The sequence below is a fragment of the Taudactylus pleione genome, unplaced genomic scaffold (assembly GCF_031769625.1).
Source record: "Taudactylus pleione unplaced genomic scaffold, aTauple2 ptg000259l, whole genome shotgun sequence".
NCBI lineage: Eukaryota > Metazoa > Chordata > Amphibia > Anura > Myobatrachidae > Taudactylus > Taudactylus pleione.
This window is the reverse complement of record NW_028284661.1, coordinates 3,823,764-3,847,375: the sequence shown is the minus strand read 5'-3', so window position 1 is coordinate 3,847,375 and position 23,612 is coordinate 3,823,764. Positions and strand designations below refer to the sequence as shown.

Sequence of the window (23,612 nt, the reverse complement as noted above, 5' to 3'; positions counted from 1 at the left end):
GGCAGGCTGCCATTGTGTGTGTACGGGTTGTCTGCAGACCACCCATACACACTTGCCGATGGACTGATATGTCTGCAGACCACCCATACACACTTGCCGATGGACTGATATGTCTGCAGACCACCCATACACACTTGCCGATGGATAGATATGTCTGCAGACATATCTGTCCATCGGCTGTGCAGCACAGCCAATGCGATATGTCTGTGAACGACGCAGTTCACAGCCATATCATGTGTACACACTGGCCGACTGGGCAGCAGATATATTGGCTGATCAATTGATCGGCCATTACATCTGTCAGTGTGTACGAACTTGCGTCACTTGATTTAATCCTGCTAGCTGTTGTATCTCTTCCTGTGATTTAAAAAAAAGGAATCTGTAGTTTGTTTGCACATTTGTGACAACTGAAGATGACGAAGTATCTGTTGATTAAAATGGATATTTTTATATAAATAGCTTTTGTTGTCTTTTTTTGTTTTGTTTAGCTATTTCTAGAAATGACTTAAAACAAGCATTGTAAAAGGTTGTGTTATTCATTCATAATGCTAAACACTGGCAGCATGCAGACAGTCTCAGCTGCTTATACTGCCTTCCTTTAATTTAGTGTCCACAAAAATACTCTGTGAGTCCCATACATTGCACAGACTACATACTCACTACTATTATCTTGTATTAAAGCTGTATACTATTGAATATAAAAGGGGATTCACAAGACTGTAAGCTCCTCCTATTAGTTTAACAAATCTTTATTATCCCCTGACAGGAGTGGCACAGTTCAGCAATGAACAACTATATTTATGATTGGGTGTACAGATCCCCAGTTTCTCCATGATTTCTTACTGAACACTGAAGTCCTGTGTTTTAACCATCTGCTCCTGAATGGCTTCAATTAGAAAGAACTTTACTGATCAAAACAGGGTTTTACATAAAAATGTTTCTGGTTTTGATAAATTGTTAGTGTTTTATGTCATAGATGGTAGATGAGGAAAATAGGTCAAGCTGATGTTTTAGGATCAACATAATACCATGTTATGTAAGTCTCGTTTATGGAGTTTTTTACATTTCAGTGTTGCTGAATGAGGTGCTTTCAGGACTAGACACCAAACAAATCTCCCAGCAAAATGTTGATTACATAGATATTTACTGGCAATAATAAAAATCATGCTTCTGTTATTACTGCCTATATTGTTTTAAGAAATGCAGATCAAGGTGTAGTCTATATTTTATTTTGTAGGATAACATAAAAAATATGTAATCGTATTGGTATGCATGTGGGAACTGAAATGCACAGGATGCCCTGACCGCTTTTAGGGCGGAAATCAATTGTTTACGCGGTCCTGATCTCCCGTCTAAGGTGACAGGAGATTGCAGGACGCTATTCAATCGCTGCCGTTTTTCGCGCTGATCGCTCCCAAAGCGGTCGGGTTTAACTGCGTAAAGCAGCTACCCCCGACCGAAGTGCTGGGCACGACCGCGAAAGGTGATGTTTGGGCGCCCAAACAGGTCACCTTTCGCACATTTCAGCTTGCACCCCACTGGTGTTATGTCGGGCGCGAAGAGGGGTAGAAACAATTGAATTCCTCCCTTAGGCAAAATTCAATTGTTTCCAGCCCCCATCACGCCCATCGGAGCTATTCAATTGTTGCTCCTGTCGGGCGCGATCACCTGCCAGCGCCCCATTTCAGCTCGCTGCCCCAGAGGAGTGCGAGCTGAAATCGGCGAAAAAGTGATCTGTTTGGGCGCCCAAACGGCACTTTTCGCGATTGCGCCTAGCACTTTGGTCGGGGTTAGCCGATTTACGCAGCTAAACCCAACCACTTTGGGCACGATCTGCGTGAAAAGCTGGAACAATTGAATAGCGGCCCGCGATCTCCCGTCACTTTAGACGGGAGATTCGGGCCGCAAAGACAATTGAATTCCGCCCTTAGTGTCTTCCCATCTATGCACTGTGCTATAGTGACCTGCCCTGTGCCATACAAACCCTTGCCCCTTCTCGGCAGCATGCCATACTGACCAGCACCCTATATCAGTCCTGTATAATTCCCAACTACCTCTGTCTCTGTTCTGTCTGCCATATTGACCTGCCCATAACATAAGACCACTGTTGTGGTCTCACCTACTCCACCTCAGAGAGAGTAATGTGATGGAGAGGTCAGTGCGTGTTATTCTAAGCGTGGGTGATATGACCATTTTCTTGTGTTGACCTTTTGGACCTGTAGACCTACACATAGGGCACGATTCTATTCAACGCGATGTAAATAGCTCCGGGAGCTATTCAATACACCGCGCTGCCAAGTCCGACTAATGATTTCTTCTCTCATCCCTCCGGGGATGAGAGAAGAAATCTGACAAAAGTCCCGGCGCGAGGTTGTTTTCTGCCCTTCGCGCCTGGAAAACAGCCTCGCGCCGGGAAGTTAGGTTGGGGAATGCCCGTTATCGCGCCTAAAAACCCTGTTTAATGCGCGAGAACGAGCCTTCCCCGACCTAACATCGCGATGAATTGAATAGCTCCGGGAGCTATCTCCCGGCGCTATTTACATCGCGTTGAATAGAATCGTGCCCTTTGTCGACCTAATACCTGTCAATCTCTTATACCACACCCTAGTGCCAGATTGCTTCTGATCCCAATACTTCCTTTCATTTTCTATTATTAATATTAATAATACTTACTTGTATAGTGTCTAATAACAAAGGAGTCAATCCAATCAGGTGAGAGTTTATCATGAAAAGGAGAAGAGAAGTGCATGGAAAAGTAAGGATAATTCCCTGGACCCCAAAAAGTATTTAACTGTGTTAAATGGCTGATTTATTTATTTTTTTCTAAAGTAAGCAAGAATGATAAAAAGCAAACTTTATTTCATTCACTTTCATACAACGCCCACCCCCTACCAAACCACCCAAAAAAAAAAAAAAAAAATTAGGAAAAAATGTTTTTTTTAGGTACTTTGAGGTAATTTTAACTTTAAAAATAAATATAAAAGGCAATTATTTTTCAAAAAAAGATGTACTCTAATTAAATTTGGGGTGCGTCATGCAATAAAATAGTTGATTTTGTGGTAATTTGAGGCCATTTTTTTTGCAACCAAAAAATTTAATTATTTGATTAATTAAGCTAATTGGAAACTTTCAATTGCCTAATTAGACATTAGGGGGCTGTCCAAGGTGTTCTGCCAGTGTCACGACATTTTAACCTTGAAATAAAGATTTTCCCTACCAACTTTCACCCTCATGGAGGTGCAGATGAAAAAATGTGAATTTACTCTGACTGGTTCAATGCAAGTTACTATTTAGATTGCAAAATTAATTTGCAATGCAAATTCGCAGAGAAAACAGCAACTCGCACCTAATTGGATTGAGCCCATAGATGTAAGAGTGTCCTGCTCGCATGCTTACAATTAATAGGGCTTCCTGATCTCGACCAGTGCCTTGTAGTAAACATGAAGCAAATAGATTTAATTAGTTTTCACAAATTTCCATATTAGATCACAAGTGTTAAGCTAGCTACACACTATACAGTTATTGGGCCAATTTGCCAATAATCGGGTGATCGGCCTGATTTATTGTATAGTGTGTATGAATGATCGTTTTAGCGTTTTGCCTATAAAATGGTTAAAAACCGTGCATTGTTTCGATTATCCGATAATTCGCCCAAGAACAGAAATCTCGGCCTCAGTTTCCCGATATGGAGCAGTGTGTGTGTGTGTGCATTTTCGATAATCTGCCCATATTTACTATGTTCTCCTATCACTATGTCGTCATCCTTGTGAGCGTACATATGCAAAATCGGTGTGGTGGAAAATCGCTAGCTTCTAATAAAAAAAATTGCATAATGTGTACCACAGATATTGGGGCTGGCAATTTGCTAAAAAAAATTGCCCCATTTCTCGTCCCGATCAAAAAAAATTTGATCGTGTGTAGCTTTAGGCAGGGATTGTGTGAGTAGGACCCTGCTGCTGACATATATATTATCTGGACATAACTGGTCATATCTGCTCATCACTTTTAAATGGTTGTGAATGGGGTTTTGAGGACCAATCACAAGGCACAATCTCTGTGATGTAGCTCTCTAAAACAAAAAACAAAAAACAAAAACATTGTCCTCTTGCCAGCCATGTTTTCTTTTCAAATGGTAGTTGCTGCTGAATCTCCAGCTCCTGCGTGTGTGTGTAGTGTGTGTGTGTGTGTGTGTGTGTATATATATATATATATATATATATATATATAATATATGTGTGTGTGTAGAAGAGAGGGGGTACCTTTTGTGCGCTACAACTTTGAGTATTAATTAAATTGGAGAACTTTCCACCACTTGGGGGGGATTTGTTGCAATATTAGCTGTTGGTCATACACAATCTTCTAGTTACTCTTCAAGTCACCCTTAGTTTATGTTTGGGATATTACTCATAAAATAAAAGCCCTATGGCAGCCCATAATTCTTATTCCTGAATATTTTGTTCTTGGTATATCAAGAGGTAAAAATATGTAAACAATTTACGATACAATTCACTGCTAACAGAGGGAGACACACACTTCATTGGACTGAATTGAGTTTTACCACTTGCTCAGTACTGGGTCTCAACATTTTTTTTTACACATTGGGAGTATATGATACGTCCTCGTATTTAAATTGGTATTAAGGAATCCGGTTACATTTATCGGTTGAAAAACATCCACCTAATTTTTATAAGAACTACCTGGCTACTAAGAGCCATTTTAGGAACTTCTCCCTATTAAGGGACGGAAAATAATCTTCTACTGCTCAGTGTTCTAACCAGTTCCATATTACCGAGTGTTTAGTCAGACCAGTTCCAGTTTTGTATTTACCCCTGATGAAGTCCCATATATATGGACGAAACACATAGGGTCATCATTTTGAAAAACCTGCACCTCCTACATGAGAGGTTCACCTAAGAACTCACCCATAAGGGTGTAGGTGGCAGATGACCTCTATACTTCAGTACTGAGGCAGGTTTATAAAAAGTTGATTTATGCTATCTATGTATTGACTTGTATTGTAAATAGTTTTATATTTTTTTTACCTCTGTTGATATACCAATAATAAAATATTCAGGTATAAGAATCATAGGCTGCCATAGGGATTTTATATTATGAGTAATATCCCAAACATAAACAAAGGGTGATTTGAAGAGTAACTAAGGTTGTGTTTGACCAACAGCTAATATTGCAATAAATCCCCCTAAGTGGTGGAAAGTTCTCCAATTTAATTAATATTCAAGGTTGTAGCGCACCAAAGGTACCCTCTCTTCCATTTATAGGTCCTCCACTAGCAGAGGTCCACCTAATTGGTGCAACTGACCTGTATAAGCGTGATTTAAGGGTTCATTTTATACCATTTTATACCCCACAGTAAGGTTTCTAATTACTTTAAAATTACCTGCTCATTGCAGGGGTTTTATGCTCATTACCATTTCCATGCTCATTGCCAGGGGCTTTCATACTCGTTGCCATGGGCTTTCATGCTCGTTGCCATGGGCTTTCATGCTCGTTGCCATGGGCTTTCATGCTCGTTGCCATGGGCTTTCATGCTCGTTGCCATGGGCTTTCATGCTCGTTGCCATGGGCTTTCATGCTCGTTGCCAGGGGGTTATATGCTCGTTGCCAGGGGGTTATATGCTCGTTGCCAGGGGGTTATATGCTCGTTGCCAGGGGGTTATATGCTCGTTGCCAGGGGGTTATATGCTCGTTGCCAGGGGGTTATATGCTCGTTGCCAGGGGGTTATATGCTCGTTGCCAGGGGGTTTCATGCTCGTTGCCAGGGGGTTTCATGCTCGTTGCCAGGGGGTTTCATGCTCGTTGCCAGGGGGTTTCATGCTCGTTGCCAGGGGGTTTCATGCTCGTTGCCAGGGGGATTTATGCTCATTACCAGGGGTTTCATACTCGTTGCCATGGGGTTTCATGCTCGTTGCCAGGGGGGGTTTATGCTCGTTTCACGGGAGAAGATGCAGCTTTCAGCATCTTCTCCCAGCAGCGCACCGGGAACGCTGTGTTCATTGCGCTGGCCTAACAGACACTAGCGGTCCAGTAGGACCTCTAGCATCTGTCTCCTCGGCGGCGGCCATTTTTGGATGGCCATTTTCAGCAGAGTCCATGCGGATGGCTAGTAAGGACTTCTAGCATTTGTCTCTTCTTTGGCGGCAGACATTTTTGGATGACCGTTTTCTGAATCTGCAGCCCCCAAGCCACCGCGAGTCAGCTTTTTTTCACCCCCTACAATCCCGCACCCAGTGCACGTGCACCTCTAGCCCCCCCCTAGTTGCGGCCCTGGTTTTAGGTTGCTGATTGAAGGTGTATGTATGTTTTATCCACATACATACTGTGTGTAATTGTTTATTAACCCTTTCATGTATTCTGCTCAATTAAACATCTATGGGGTGTAATAAAATATAAACCGCAAACAGAATGACATGCTTGCCACGTGACCACAGTGTTGTAACACCCACAGATCTCAGATCTCTGATGCTCAGCATATGGACACTTGGGAAAAGCACTGTGAAACGCTGGTTCTTTCTAATGAGATCCCTAGTGGTCAGCCCTTCGGAGTTCTGTTTTGCACAGTGCTCTTTGCAGGCAGGGGTGACGTGGCCTGTTTGTCTCTCACCCTGTCTATGGCTAAATGTGTTTGAAAGTGATTTGGATTCTTAAATTAGGTTGCAGTTGGCATCTTTTTCAATCTACAAGACAATGTAGACTTTGTTTCTATGCAAAATTCTTCAGCAGGCTTTTAAGATTTCTTAAGGTTTATTTAGAAGAATAACTACACTTTGTACACATTCCAAAACAGAGACTAGTAGCTCTTTCCAGCAATGTCTAAGAAGCGGTTTAAATCAACAGTTTTTTGGAGTGAGATTTTTAAATACGTTTTGGTAACCGTTGTATTTGTCTTGTTCATTGTATTCAGGCATTATCACCTGTCGCTAAGCAATGTCTGTTGACTTGGTATGAAATGCCATTTGACATATACGCGTACATTCCAGCAAATGATGCTTTGTCAGCACACATGCATGGGGTGTATAGGCTGAGTGTACTCACATAACATGGTCTGGTCATGAACCTGTGCTCCTGTAGTGTAATTCTGAAAAATGAATTACATCATAAACACGTGTTGTAAATTGTGTGTACAGCATAAAGATGAGGCCACAGGCAACATGATCAATTATGTGCATACATGGCTGATGTAATACTACAAATGCTTAAGTTCTGAAAAGGTTAAAATTTCCCAAACTGATCTAAAATAATATAAATTGTTGAATCCAGCATAGTCAGTATCTGATTCTCCTAGAGCAGCGTTTTTCAACCACTGTGCTGGGGCACACTTGTGTGCCGTGAGTGGTCGTCAAGTGGACCGTGACGGTCAGCTCAGCGCACTTGTACTGTAGTGTGTTTAGTTTCTAAAGCTGGCCATACATGCTACAATTATCGGGGCGATCCGCCCGATATCCGCGGATCGCCCCGATAATTGTAACGTGTGTGCGGCCGACCGAGGGTTAAATATTGCTCGGTCGGGCATGCCGGATTGTCCAGCATGCCCGTCCGATGCGATATTTATGGTGTAAACTGCCGGCCGCATCGGCCAGTGTATGCCCTGCCGCGGCCGATGACCGACATTTCCTGTGCTCCTTCCCTTGGAAGGAACAGGGAAATGTCTCCTCTCCCGGGGGCGGAGCGTAGATGTCGGGCAAATACACTGTGAGAAATCTCAGTGTATGCCGCGGATATCTGCGGCTGGCAGGCTGCCAGATAAAATGTTGGTCAGTCTGACAGACATTTTATCTGGACGTGTATGCCCAGCTTAAGGAGGCCAATTTTGTGTGTTTTATTCCTGTGGAGGCTAATGTAGTGTGTTTTATTCCTGTGGAGGCCAATTTGTGTGTATTATTTATGTGGGAGCCAATGTGTATGTTTTTTTCATTTGTCACGCACACTGCATCGCCGGATAGTGTGCCTTTGCATACAGTCGTAGGCGCATACATTTCAGCTCGCAGTCCCCGGGGACTGTGAGCTGAAATATATGCTCCTGCGGCTGTATGCGTCCGTACAGATTAACAGTTGAATTGCTCCGCAAATGCCCCCTATATGTTAGACAGTAAATAGTTCGACAGGGACAAAAGTCAGACACACTAAAGTTCGACATGTAAGAAGTCGACAGCGTCAAAAGCTCAACATGAAATGGTCGACACTTTTTTTTTTATTATTTTCTTTTAGGGTTAGACACCAAGGGGATGGTTAGGGTGAAGATTCGGGCTAAAAATAAATAAATAAATAATTTTGTATCGACCATTTTCATGTCGAACTTCTGTCCCGGTCGACATTTTGTCCCTGTCTAACTATTGACTGTCTAACATCCGGTGTCTATCTAGACATTGTCTATCTAATTACTGTGTATCTCTTACACCACACCCAGAAAGATCCATGTATAGGGGGCAATTATTAGGCGTTATCTGCAGTATCCGTTAATATTCATAATATTCAGCAGATCAATATAACATTTGTCTCGTTCATTAGAGTTATATTGTTTATGGAAAAATGCAATGATGGTAAGCTCAGATAGCTGGAACATTTATTAATATGTTGCAGTAGTTTTATACTTTGGCATCATTCTATCGTCTCTGGGCAACTACATCACTGCAGATTAAATAGACCTCAATAGTGTAATACGCATTATATTTGAAAATATTTGCTGCTCTACCAGTAGAGCGACTAGATGCATGATTTACTTTATTGGGATACACTGCTACTATTGTTTCATTCACATTTTCTTGATTTTCCTTTTAACATTCTTGTGGTTTACTGTTCTGCTTATGCTTAAGGACATTACATAAATAAATGAACATAAGGTTTATATTGGAATTTATTAGTGTGGTATTCTAAATGATTTGGTCTAATTTTCTTTAGATTAATATAACTAGTTGTAGCACCCAAAAATCTAAATTTTGATACACCTTTGACAATGGGGAATACAATTGAAAGCGATGTTGAATAGCTCCGGGAATAAGTCCCTGGTAAATTCCTGGAACTGTTCAGTTGTCCCCATTGCACCCTCACCTAAATCTGGAGAGCCAGGTTACGACACCTTAAGCCGGGTGTTTAGTGTTGGTCCCCTTCATTATCAGACTTACGTGCTGAGCACAATGCTCTTAGCATACGCACTTAGCCAGAAAGGTGCATCGCAGCCCTAGTTTAGTCGGATTTCCGCTCGCACCTCAGGAGGGCGCGATTAGAAATCCTCTAGTCGGCTTAACAGCGCGGCCAATTGAATAGCTCCGGGAACTCATTCCCAGTGCTATTCAACATCACACTGAATTGAATCGCCCGGCAAAGTATATTCTAAAAATGTGTGGTAAACTTCGATATACTGTATGAGAACACTACAGCTCTGATCATTTTGATAAGAGTTCAACAAAATTGTAATGGGGGTAATTTATGAAGATGGTTCAAAGGGAAAAGGGATTTTGCCCATAGCAATTTTATAGATGGTTGCTTCTAATTGTATATAGCATGAGAAGACGACAGTCTAATTGGTTTCTATGAACCCATTTTACATAAATGAATCCCCATTATGTGTAGATAATATTGTGAATAGTTTGACTAATCAGTGGTAAAGTAATAATTATGTATGTTTATTATGGATACTGAAGTAGCAACTAATACTCCGAACTACAACTAAACTGGTTCTAAAACTATAACTTTCCACTAATTTGAATAGTAACAGTAACTACTAGGTTCTAGCAATGACAAATATTGGTGGGCCCAAAAGACATTTGCTAAGCTCTGCATGTGGCTATTTCCATAGTAAATAGGAGTATGTTTACTTTTTATCTGGCTCATGAGGGATGAAACAATGGCATATAAACATTGTGTTCTACCGATTATGTCATGCAAATGTGATCTTCCTTGATAAATGTCAGCTGGATGTTTGGCTCCTATTGTGCTCTGCAGCAGAGAGTAATTTGTATTAGTACAACAACAGTCTGTGTATCAGTATAAATTATAATTATGGTGGGAGCTGCTACATTCAAATGCCCAAGTCTGCATTGCAACCTATCTTGAGAGAGACCATTTCCATGACAACAGACATGTCTTCAACTGATTGGCTCTGTCAGAATGGGTAACTGATACTGGCCACAACCTAAGTTACTGACTTTCAACAGCCATTGGTAGAGGTATATACCTTTTATAAATTCCAGCCGTAAGCAACTAATAATGAATGAATACATTTCATGTAGTATTGTTATCTTATTTTCTGTTTGTCCCAACCAATCTTCTTACCAAATGTTTTCACTAGTTACTGATATTAAATGGTGCTCCAACCAATCTGCTCCTAGCTGTCATGTGTTTGCAAAATGACAGGAGCTGATTGGTTGGAGCACCATTTAAGATTAGTAACAAGTGATCACAAGAATATCACTCATTGATAAATGAGACCCTAAGAGAGAAATGATCACTCCATCATTCTAAATTTCAGCAATAATAATCTATATATACCGGGTCACCTCTGCCCGGCCTGCTCTGTCACATCGCTCCCCCACTCTGTAACACTCCCTTCACTCTGTAAGGCACCACTACCTACCTCCCGGCTCTGTAATGTGCCACCCTCCTACTTACCATGTTCCCGGAGACTCGTTCCTCCTACTCCTGTCGCCTTACACAATTCTATATTATCAGACGGAACAATTTACACTTGTGCAAAAACAGTCTGTTTATCAGTATAAATGATGACTATAGTGGGCGCTGCTAACACTCCCTTCCTGGTGCCTAACCCTAACCCTGCTCACTAACCTACCCCTAACACCCCGATACTTACCTTCGGGATGCCGGCGGTTGGGATACTGGTGTTTGCATCCCACATGCCTGGATGCCGACTACATGCCGTCTGTACGCAGCTAGCTTTGAAATCTGCAAAAATGGTTAATATTTACTGTTTGACTTTAGTAAGAAGTACATGATCTTGTTCAGGCTGAAACAAGTCTACTTCTTTTGGTTTATTAACTTATAAAATGATCCAGGCAAAAATGTTTTACAGAGCAGGTTTGAATTATAAATACAGGTGGAATTATTTCCCAACAGCAAATGCTGATGATATCAAGTCTTCATCTGTTGTTCTGAAAACTTTTTGCTTGTATTATCACATTGTAAATAATATTTCTGTCATATGGAAGGTGCCTGCAGATTGTCTCTGCATATGCCTGTGAGCTGGTGCTTTGTACTAAATCCCTGATGAGAAAACTGCGAAGCTTTGCAGTTCAGAGATTTCTGATTACTAAATCCCGAGGTATGAAAAATTGCTATATTTCATCGGCTTATGTTGATTTCTTTTTTTCTACAGAGGGGAATTCAATTCTAAGCGATGGATGTGATGTGCCATTCCGAAATGGCACATTGCGCCCGCCGACAGTTCAAGTTTTCACTCACATCTATCAATTGTCTGTGCTGCCGGCGTTGATCACTATTGCGGTTGTTGTGCCCAAAATGCAGGGGATTAGCCATGTAAAGCTGATAATGACATCTAAAGAGACTGTTAAGACACCCAAAAGCCCGACACGATTTGGTTAAGGCATCCAAAAGCCCTACTTTGTGTGGATTTCTGCCCGCACCTCAGGAGGCATTGAGCAAAAATTTGCGTTAAGTAATGGGTGCCCGCGGCACTAGCAATTGAAATGCCCATGTCACTGTAGTCGGGAGCTACAGGCACCCCAAAAACAATTGAATTCCCATTGTAAATTGTTTTCAGTATATCTTTAATTTGTCCCTGTGATTGCACAGTACTGTGCAATATGTTGCCATTGTACTATGGGCCCGTTTCAGACCCGCTCGCTAGGCTGCGTTTTGCACGTAGCCTGCTGATGTTCGCAATCTGTACATGCGTAAAAGACTCAGTGCGCGAACCAGTTCATGCGATCGCGAAGCGATTGCCCCTTGTACATAGACACCTCGCTAGAATGAGTAACAGGATGAGCCGTTTGTGGGTGGTGACAGGGGTTGGTAGATGGAAATGGGGATGTGGTGGTGCGAACGCAGGCGTGTCTATGCGTCTTAACGCCGTTTCAGAGGCGTGCATAATTTAGACACAGCGTCGTCATACACGCCACATGGCTGAATTACACACTGCAGCACTCGCAGTGCTTGCGTAGGGTATGGTCACCACAAGTGCTGCGTATGGGTCCGATGTTACTCAATGTTACGATTGTTGTATACACTTCCTGGAGATGACTTATATTACAAAGGGAAAGTGGGCGTCTTAAGACAGACTGGTGGGCGTCTAAATACATACCGCGATCGCACGGCAAAATATAGTGGGCGTACTAATGCCTTGCCGTGCGAACGCGGGATTTGCATACTTTGGCAGCTGACGGCTGCATGCTAACGCATCTAGTGAGCGGGTCTGAATCGGGCCCTATCTTAGTTCAGTGACCGTCCATCTGCGAGGTTTGTCCCATCCTGTTGTAAAATAAACACTATTATTGGACAGATTACAATTGATATCTTAACAAGTGTTGGGTATTTGTTTTTCTTGCTATTTTAGAAAACAAATAAAGTCTTCTAGGGTTGTATTTTTGTGACCTGAAATATATCTTTGTTTAATTTACTGTCTTTTTGTTTTAATTGATTGAAGTTCTGGGTCTTGTGTGGCATTGCCTATATTGCTTGGGTATTATTGCATATGCTCATGTGTTTGTTGTTGCATTATATATATGCTGCAGTACATAATAAACAGTTACAAAAATGAACAAGTGCCAGATTATAATGTTTACACATTGTGATTTAAGTACACACAGTATTAGTACTTTGTGATGAAAAATGGGAGAGTAATCTGCTAATAAGACTCTTCTTTATATCTCTAGGCACTGATTTCCCTTCATCTGGGTGGCTTCCGAGCTCACTGTGGCATTCTTCAGTTGCCCCATCCAGTGGCAGGAGTAGCCACACACGGAGACACAGCATTACATCTGACAGTGGTGATACTGGTATAGGAACCTCCTGTTCGGACAGTCTGGAAGGTGAGTACAGATGTAACGCATCTTACCTCTAACAATATAAGTGATCTGTAAGCTCCTTGCTGGTTGATAAAGGCGATCAGATTGAATAGGGGGAATTCAATTAGCCCAGTAAGTTAACGGGTGCTAATTGAGCGCCGGCCCCTATTCAGTTAGTCCCGCTTATCAGGGATTTCTTTTCGGGTCTCCTGAGACCTGAAAAGAAATCTGTGTTAACCCTGCAATCATTTGGTTATAACAGCTAGTTCACGAACAAATCTGTGTACTTTACACTGATTCTGTGTGTTAACGCCTGTTAACACGTTCATTTTTTTAACGTTTCCGCAAGGCTGTTTTAGCAGGGCACAATTTTGAAGCGCCAAAATGCGCCCTGCGCTTATGGCAGCGCTTTGCTGAAACAGCCTTCCGGGGTTGCCGCCACTCATGTGTCGCAGTGTCCCGCGGGGGGAAAAAATGCGGTTCAGCGCTTACCGCTGGTGAATAGATGCCGTGCACATGCGAAGGAACACTACGTTAACACAGCTATCGGGAGGCTAATGGAATGGCCCCGGGCGTTAAAGCCTGAGGCTACCTCCCATTATTCCTCCCGGGTTACACTATTTTCTTTAAGTCAACATCTGAGGATTCAAACCACCAGTGCACACTGCTGTTTGTTGTTCCATTGTGAGCTACCCTATCACTGCATCATTCACCTGTTATAATGGAATTAATACTGCCAGAGGTTCATGGTGTCAGATGGAGCTTACAGATATTATACATGTGCTCCTCTTATCCTACATATCACACTGATTTAACAATACTGCTGGTTGTCTGGCAACCAGCAATAAATTAGAGAGTAGCTGAGACTGTTACCTGTGACTCTAGAAATTAAAAAATGTACAGGTTTATTTCAGAAGAATTGATGGGGAATATTTTTCTATATGTTAGAAAAAGTGTGCATTTAATATTTCATCAGCGACTTCAGTAGTTTTTGAAGAACCCTGGTTGATTTGTAACCTACAGTACTGGACTGATCCTGGTAAACTGGTCCTCCCTTCTAGCAGAGTTCAGTTCCCTAGGACTAAGGTTATTGCAGTCATAAACATGTAATGCAGAATTGCCTGTTTTACATGATCGATTCTATGTCCTGTTAGTTTTTCTACCGTTACTTGCAAACTGACATGCTTATTTATGTGCATACGTTGACAAGACACACGCGGTTTTATAAACCTTTTTTAAAACTGAGGCTTCCTGTGAAGATACTTTAACAGGAAATACTGTATTGTTCTGAAACATGTTATGATTGCAGTTTCCTAGCGTGCAGTCTTGAGCTGTCTGATCCTTTCAAATACCACGTGCTCCATTTGTCTATTCCAAGGCTTTATATTGCATTTTAAAGAGATGTGAACTGAAAGTTGACTACTAACCTCATTTTTAAGGTAAACTATTGTTTATTTGACTTGTTGCTTTGAATATTAATTATATCATTACAGTGAAATGATGTGATCCTCTTACCTTATCAATTAATAAAGAGTCCAAGTTCATTGAGTTGAAATGTAAATGTTTTTTGCTTGCTAATGACGTACAAGTGAAATGCTGTATGTACTGTTGAATCTTCTACAAGCAGGTTCCCTAGCATGTTGTGTACTAGATCAGTACTTGTTGTGATACCTCTTAGGATAAGCAGTTATAATGATGCATTGACATCTGAGTTATACACTCTGAGGTTCTGTGTAATATTTACAGTTCACCACTGACTAAATAATTCATATTCATAATTTAAATGAGATTATATTATTGCTTTATAAAGCTTATACTTGTATATAGATTTGTAGTGGATGAAACTTAATGGCAGGTATGCAGAGCGATAACCATAAAAGAGGATGAGCTGGTACTTGTCCTATTCCAGGTCTGAATCGGAGCATGGTGCCATTAAGTGGACATGCATAAAAACTGTCAGTACAGGGTGTATAAGTTAGTTTTCAGCAGCTCTTATTTTACAGTCTTCCTTTGCACACATTTATACAAATGAACCACAACATGTGTTAACCGTACACCTACACAGTATGGAGATGAGACCGTGTAGGAGGAACATTGTGCTTATGAATCATGGCACTAATAACGAGATGTACTGCCGCTGATGCTAAAGTGGAATATCTAAGAGCTGCTGCTCTCTACAATAATATACATTTTCCTTTTGATATTGGACATTGTGATATACTGGAGAAGATGTTGAGAACCTATTATTTCCAAATGGGTATACTGGACTGTAGTGTCTAAGGGTCTGTTTACTAAGCCTTAGATGGAGATAAAGTGAAAGGAGATAAACTGCCAACCACCTAGCTCCTGTCATTTTTCAAACACAGCCTGTAACATGGCAGTTAGGAGCTGATTGGCTGGTACTTTATCTTCCGTCCAAGGCTTAATAAATAGACCCCTTAATTTTTTGCAAGTGGATTATAATTACAGGTATCATTTTTTTTTTTTTTTTTTTTAAATTAAATTTCTATCTGATTTGCTTTTTGCTTGCTGACTGTGGATTATCAACATGTTATGAGAAGGGCGAATACATTGTATGTTTAATCTAGCTATTGGTGAAAAGAAAAGTGAGAGGTCGGTGAATTGTTCTGCACAAGATTGGGACTGAGCATGATATGCATTAAAAATTATCTTCTGAGTTAGCAGTCAATCATGTTGTACACATCTCCTATCTGGAGCACAGGTTTGTTAACTATTGTGCACAGTTGTTGTAGGCGTTATTACTACCACTGCAAATCTAGCCTCTAGCCAAAGAACGCCTGATGATTATGTTTATATTTTGACCAAAACATTTAAGCTTACAGCCTGTCGTCAAGGACCCCAGATATCTACAAGTCCCTACACTAGCACACATGCCTTAAGTGATCTGCAGATACATCTGCAGATGATGGTCATTCATACACACTGAACGACCATCATCTGCATGCTGCAGCAGCTCGGGCCGGACTGGGGGCGGGTAGGGGGTGTGGTCTAATCACGGAAGGTGTGGCCACGCCCCCTTCATGGAAAAAAAACCATTTGTGACGCGGCGCTGGGGAGGAGGGCGCTGTGTGCCCCTCCCCCCCCCCCCCATTTGGCATAGGAGACTGCTCGGGCTGCTGCTTTGGCAGCCTCAGACAGTCTCCCAGTGCAGTCCAGCACACAGCAGCGTGTGCTGGGCTACTGTGCATGGACCCGAGTACACACTTGCCGATGGACAGATATGTCTGCAGACATATCTGTTCATTGGCTGTGCAGCACAGCCAATGCGATATGTCTGTGAACGACGTTGTTCAGACATATCGTCTGTACACACTGGCCGACGGGGGCACGATATATTGGCCGATCAATTGATCGGCCAATATATTGGCCAGTGTATACCCAGCATTAGATTGCAGATAAATCCACTCACTGCTAAGGTACAGTGGGTAACATCTATACATGAGCTGGCTTGTGAGCCACAGCCAGCTAGGCCTTTTATAGCCTGATTGAAAATGGCCATGATAGCACCAGGCAAAATTTTGAAAGAAAACAGAAAATAAATATATGCCCACTCTCAGTACCGGCTGTGTGGCATTATTAATGCCATATATGAATGTAAAACCATTGTTGCCATTGCGATCGTTAACACTGTAAATCTGTGTGTATCTTGCAAATAGAAGCATGATGATTTTTGCTCATATTTTGATAAACATGTTTTAAACCAGTCATCAAGGGTGATTGAGTGACTCGTTTTAATAGATTTATCTTATGTTAATTATTTCACCTGTCATTCCGTATGCAGAGATTTACTGCATGCAAGGGTTTAATCACCATTTGCTAAGATTATGTTGCAAACAGAAGACAATGTGAGCAGTATTGCGTAGACATTGTGGTGATTTATCCCAGTGTCTGGATGCCTCATGCACACTTCAGATGAACAGTGCTGGGAATTGCTGCTCAGATTCAAACTATAGAAAATGTAGCCTGATATTGTATGTAATTTCTCCATTACAATATTCAAATAGAATCTTTAAAAAGTTTTCAGCACTGAGAATGACGTGCATTGATCTGATTGTACACCTGCTATATTCACACCGGTACTGTTACTAATGCCTCCACAATCATTCCACTGATATTCACTAATAACTTGTAGCTGAGCGCTTCACACCTGGACAGACCACTAAGCAGTCATGTACTGCTTAGCAGCTGTAGCTGTCATGGATACCAGAGCTTCCAGACTCAGCAATTTATACTCCCTTAGGGGACCGTTCTTCATCTGGAGCACTTTACTCTCTCATATAGGTCTCCACGTTATCATAATATAGGCCATATCATTGAGACAGAATATATGACTGCAATTGTACAGTTACTGGTATGGGAAAACTAGTGTTAGGGTACTGAGCATTATACCCCTCCATATTATTACATTTCATTGCGGTGTGGCTAATTATATGATCAGTGCTTATACCATCTTGCAGAAATTCAGTCTTTATGATACTATTGGTCGCCAATATTTAATTTTGTATGTATTAAATGTATGTTAGTATGTAGCAATTGTCTGGTTAAATGTTTCAATATTAAAAGAGAAGTCTCTAAAATGACATCTTTATGACAAAGTAACAACCTTAATATATAAAAACAATGTCCTGACTCATTAACGCCCAACCTAAGCCCCTGGACCTAGAAACATGAAATTTGGGGAGTATATTCCTTCCATGGCTGACCTAAGCACCTGCTAAGCAGGGATTTTTCCAAATTCAACTCCTAAGGGGTTGAAAAGAACTAAAATGTTTCCTCCCCCTGTGCAATGTCTTGACTGACTTACTTATCAATGCCCTGCACAATCCACCTGGACCAAGAAACATGAAATTTGGTGAGCAAACAAAATACCAGAAGTGATGTTCACAGAAAATCCTAAATTACTAATACCCAGTAAATCAGTAATATGCCCATAGTAAAAGTGGTGCCCATTTGATATCAACCAGAATTGCTTTGTCCGTTAATATACCAGCTGTAGACATAATAAATAATTAGTAACTATAGTTATTGTTATTATACCAGGAATACTACTAAAATGGCAGCAACAGGGATGTCTAGTTATTAATATGTTACCAGTAGTAAAATGTAAGCAGCCATTATATTTTTATTAGTACTTGCCCCTGCCATCTCCTTCTCATTTTAAGCTGGCTAGTTGACATGCTAATAGTATTGTGTCCTCAGGGGTTCTCACTGTCTTGCGTTATTGAACGTGTCACGAGAGTTGCAGGGAAGGCTTCTAAAGGACTACCAATAACAGCCAATATTAAGTACTCTCTTAGTTGGGGCACTCACCCTACCCAAATGAAAACTAAAACTTTGCTTTTAATAATATTCGTTAAAACACATCCATGGTAGAATGCTGTAGCAAGAAGTCCAAAATGTTCATCTGGAACATTAGCCCACATAGGCAAATAGTGATACTTTGATTTACCCCCAATTTAGGCATATAATCTACATGAGATATATGATTTACTGCATTATCGTCTAAGTTGTGCTCTTTATCAGCATTATGTTGGGATTTGTCTCCCACTTAAGCAGTCGTTCAGTGTAGGCACAATCAATCATCTGCAAACATGCTAAACCTGACGTTATCGTCAGGTTGTATAAATTAGGGGAAAAAGGTTTTGGAAGACACCTCTACACTAGGCGTAATTCTAAGAAAATGATTATATAAAGTGGCCCCAATTAAACAAATCATAACTAGTATGTTATCACTTTATGGGGGTGCTACCAAGGACAGTAAGTAGAGATATGCTTTTTGGTTATCGTTAGGTTGTCCAGCATGTTTGCCCAATGATAGATGTCTAAACGACCAGCGGGAGTGCACATCGCTAGTAGTTTTAGACGTTTTTGCAAAACGATGATTGAACGATATCGTTATCGTTCAATCGCTCAATTAAATAGTCTAGTGGATGGGCACCTTTACATTGAATAATTGTTTGGATGTATTTCTGCTGTGCTCTGGTGATTGAAACCTCACCAAAGATTTCACATGATTGCTTGGGATCTGAGACGATTACATCTCAGATGTCTTTAACAGACTGCTGATACCCACTCTCTATGTGGATAAGTAGCGAAATCAACATCTGCCATTTATAATTTAATACGTTTTTAATCTTACTATTGTTGGATTCGAATTTTTTGAATCTTGACTTCTTGCAACAGCATTCTACTATGTATGTGTTTTAAAGCTAAGCTTTTTATTTTCATTTAGGTATATTGAATTATCCTACCTGCATTTGGTGCTAATTTTTATACATTTTGGATAAGACCTCCCACCCCCCCCCCCCCCACCCACCCACATTAATCCTTCCTGTGCTTCGGGTAATCCCCTCCCCTCCTTCCCATTGGGATACGTAAAAAAAAAATATATATTAAAATGTTGTAGGATACTTGCCACTTCTGAGACAGTGATACCTGTGACTCTAATCCTTTCACCTGGTCATTGTAGGAAAGAAAGAAAATCTAATAAAGTTCACTTTTCTGCCACCGCTTAAGCGCTGTCATATCACAGGCCTTGGGGGTGGAACAGTGCTCTGTATGTGGCCCAATCGGACCCTGTACTTCAGTACATTTAAGTGATAATAAGATAAGTCTGGGAGAGAACCACCTGCCTTTAATATGTAAGGCTATATTTATTACATTACAAATAGGTTTGTTTTTCATAGTGCAAATTAATGCCTGGGGGTCCTACACTAGTATTTTACAAGTTGCCTAATGAGTTCATGTGTCTAGAAACCACAGGAATTCCTAGAAATCATTTTATGTAGAAATTGATTCTTCCTTTCAGTCGCCAGATATGTACATATGTAAGCTTTGTGGTCTTGAAGGTGTTATTCTACTAACAAACCTAACATTATGACTTCAGTCATCACACACCAATACTGTGGACATAACAATTTTGAAGATAAGCCTTTCATGGTGATGTAAAAGGAAATTCCCGGACACACAGTCAGCTGTAGTAGAAGTAATGTCGGAGGACACTTCACACTTGCTGAGGACCTGGGAACCACAAACCTTGAATACACGGAATACCATTCATGTGCGAGCTTAGCAATGCTATTTCTCCTTCCTGGAATTCCAGAAATGCCCATCCTGACACCCTAACACAGATGGGCCCTGGAGAAGAGATGCTACTCTACATTACACGCTGCTTTGGGAGAACAGACAGAAATATGCTGCTTTTTGTTCTTCCTTTGCTCTACAGGCAACTGAAGCAGAAATCTAGAGGCTTGATATCTAAATTGAATGTCACATATTTGTAACACTTCCTTGCATAAGGTCTTAATATAATGCCACAAAGATGATGGGCTTTATAAAGTTGGGAAGGAATGGGGAGTGATGGCAACGAGTAGAGTTGTCTAAAGCCTGGTACACACTATACGATTTCTCGGACGATATACCCAATTCCGATGGATCAGTATGACAATCGTCCAAATCATGTAGTGTGTAGCCATGTCGACTGTTGCACGCTCCTGTGGGGTCATCGGCTGCATCGTCATGTCTTCCCAAAATGCAGCTCAACCTGAAGATGCGACTGACGATCCTGTGCAGCGGGATGCGGCAGGGGCCGACATATCAGGCGGTCGGGCACCGGATCGTCTAATGCAGTGGTAACTACACATCCCAGCATGCCTGCCACAGTTTTGCTTTTAGAGCATGCTAAAACTGTGGTAGGGCATGCTGGGATATGTTGTCGCACAGCAGCTGGATTACCACAAGTTTGACACCGCTAGTCTAATGTGTACCGGCCACCCAATATGTCGGCCCGTCGGCAGGGGGGGGTCACCCATCGTATCGCTGGGTACACATATCGTGTAGTGTGTACCCAGCTGTAAACAAGTCACAATGTAATCATGGCCTGTATAAATCCCAGTAGACTGGTAACCAATGCTCCCTACAAAGTCCCTTCTGGTGTTATTTGTATTGAGGTCAGTTGGTGCACATTTTTCCTAGCTCCTTAAGTGCTTGAACACTTGGGCATTGGAAAGCAATACTAGTTAATGCAAAGACTTTGTACTTGCTTAATAGAGCACTATAAGCATGTTCATTAATATGACTAAAAGCTTCCCTGCAGCATAGTTTATTAAGTTCTGATGCTACTGAAAGCTGCCGGCATTGTCAGCAATTACACAAAGCAAAGAGAAGATTAGTTATTATATGGGCTTACAGTATGTATAGATACTTATGTCACTAAAGGTGTAATACACAATATTTACCTGTTTAGGAGATCTTTTACATCTTGTTGGCTCCTTGACTGACTTGCTCTTGAATTCTAAATTCTTTTGTCCACTCCTGTCTTGATCAAGGCGACCATTCATAAACTGGGTCTCCATGGCTGCCAAGACTTTTTGAATGTTTCTCTGAATTCTGATAACTACTGCAGATCATTTGACCTGGCTACAGCGTACTCGTATATATTTCAGATTTGACTACCCTAGAAGGGACAAATTCTATATCTGGTCATTCATTAGTTAGTCCGGGTGACAAGTCTGTAGTGAGTGTCTTCTATTTGCTTGCTGACCTTTTACACATGTTCAATGACTTCATCAGAATGCATGGGAATATTTGCCACAGATCTAGCCAACGTGTTACTGTGTTCTCCATGTGTGGCTTACAGTGTTGAGCTGCTTTGTATAAAAACTACAAATACTAAGATACACTCTGCCAATTTAGTAGACCTTTTTAATATTTCCATGGTCCCAACCTGAGCAAGTTTGAAACTTTTATTGTGATTTAGGGACCTATGTATCAAGTTGTTTATTACATAAAATTATGCAGAAACTGCAGTTTCTGCATAATTGTATGTATTGTTCTCTTACTCCCCACTAGGGCAACTAACACTCAGCTGCTTATGTGGGCGTAAAGTTTGCTAATATAGCTATGTTTATTATACATGTCCATGTCCAGCTTTGTATTGTATTGTAAGTCACTGGTTACTTATTTGTTTATGTGCTTTGTAAGGCGCTGCGGAACACTTGTGGCGCCATATAAATAAATGATGATGATAATAATAATGGCACAATGCAGGATATTTCTCAGAAATCTCCGGCAAAGTGCTAATTAGCAATGCAGATCGCAGCCCCCATTGTTATCAATGGGAACTACGATCTGACCCCTATGTACTACACTACAAAAAGCAAAGCTTTTCAGAGTTTAGTTCCGGTAGTTTACACCATCTTCAGATGGTGTAAACTGCTTTAAGCCTATGCGGTCTCCAGTGGCAGGAGAGAGATCTTTTGATCTCTCTCTCTTGTAGCCCCTGGCTGGCTCCGGAAGCTGATACTGTGCTCATGCTCAGTGTCAGGTTCCCCCGGAGAAGTCTTTTACTTCTGTGAAAGACTTCTACAATTTACCGAGGATATAACTCGCGGAGACATCGGATACCGCAACCGCGGTCCCCGCGAGTTCCCTTTTGTACATAGCCGGAATATTGTAATAAAAAAATTTAAATATCCCCGTCGATATGGATAGATAATTGCGGCTGGTCCGCGATTAGTAGTACATACTGTAGACCCCTTAGTGAAATCTGAATACATTAACGTTTTATGCAATTAAGATCTATTTGCTGATATTTTCCTTGACCTTATCAGAAGTGATATTTTCCCGTGCTGTATTTTAGTAATAGAGAGGTCATGTAAGTCACTGTGCAGCAATATTGTAAATGCGAAGTAGAAATGATTGCTTTACTAATTTTTTCCATTAACCAAGAAGTAATGACTGTAAGGTCACATGACCTTAATGTGTCAGCTGATTTTGTCTATGTTTTAAATATGTCCATTACATACAGTGGGGCTTAAAAGTTCGTGAACCCTTCAGAATTTTCTATATTTCTGTTGAAATTTGGCCTAAAACTACCTCAGATTTTCACACAAGTCCTAAAAATAGATAGAGAACCACATCAAACAAATGAGAAAAAAAAATTAAACATGCTTATTTATTTTTTTTTCGGAAAATGATCCACTATCGCATATCTGAGTGTTAAAAATGTGAACCTTTAAGCATAGCAGATATTTTGAAGGTGAAATTAGAGTCAGGTATTTTCAATCAGGTGTGAGTGGACAACCTGTCTTTTTAAAAGAATAGGGATCTATCAAAGTTTAATGTTCACAACACATGTTTGTGGAAGTGTGTAATGCCACGAACAAAGGAGATTTCTGAGGACCTCAGAAGAAGAGTTGTTGATGCTCATCACGCTGGAAAAGGTTACAAAACCATATCTAAAGAGTTTGGACTCCACCAACTAGAGGAAATTTCAGACCATTATTACTCTCCCCATGAGTGGTCGACCAACAAAGATCACGCCAAGAGCAAGGCGTCTAATAGTTCGCAAGGTCACAAAGGAAACCAAGGTAATCTCTAAGGCCTTTCTCACATTAGCTAATGTTAGTTTTCATGAGTCCACCATTAGGAGTACACTGAACAATAATGGTGTGCATGGCAGGATTGCAAGGAGAAAGCGACTGCTCTCCAAACAGAACATTGCTGCCCGTCTGCAGTTTGCTAAAGATCACCTGGACAAGCCAGAAGACTATTGGAACAATGCTTGGAACAATGCTTTTTAGATGATTCTAAAAT

At 41.0% G+C, this 23,612-nt stretch overlaps 1 protein-coding gene across 2 annotated transcripts in view; it reads left to right on the top strand.

The window, feature by feature from the left end:
* The window catches only part of CEP85L (centrosomal protein 85L), a 309,647-nt gene that overhangs the window by 132,857 nt on the left and 153,178 nt on the right, over window positions 1-23,612 (top strand). For both annotated transcript variants that reach the window (XM_088480976.1, XM_088480975.1), the window contains exon 2: window positions 12,864-13,019. In XM_088480976.1, coding sequence (XP_088337102.1) covers window positions 12,864-13,019 — 156 coding nt within the window. The remainder of the gene's footprint in view (window positions 1-12,863; window positions 13,020-23,612) is intronic.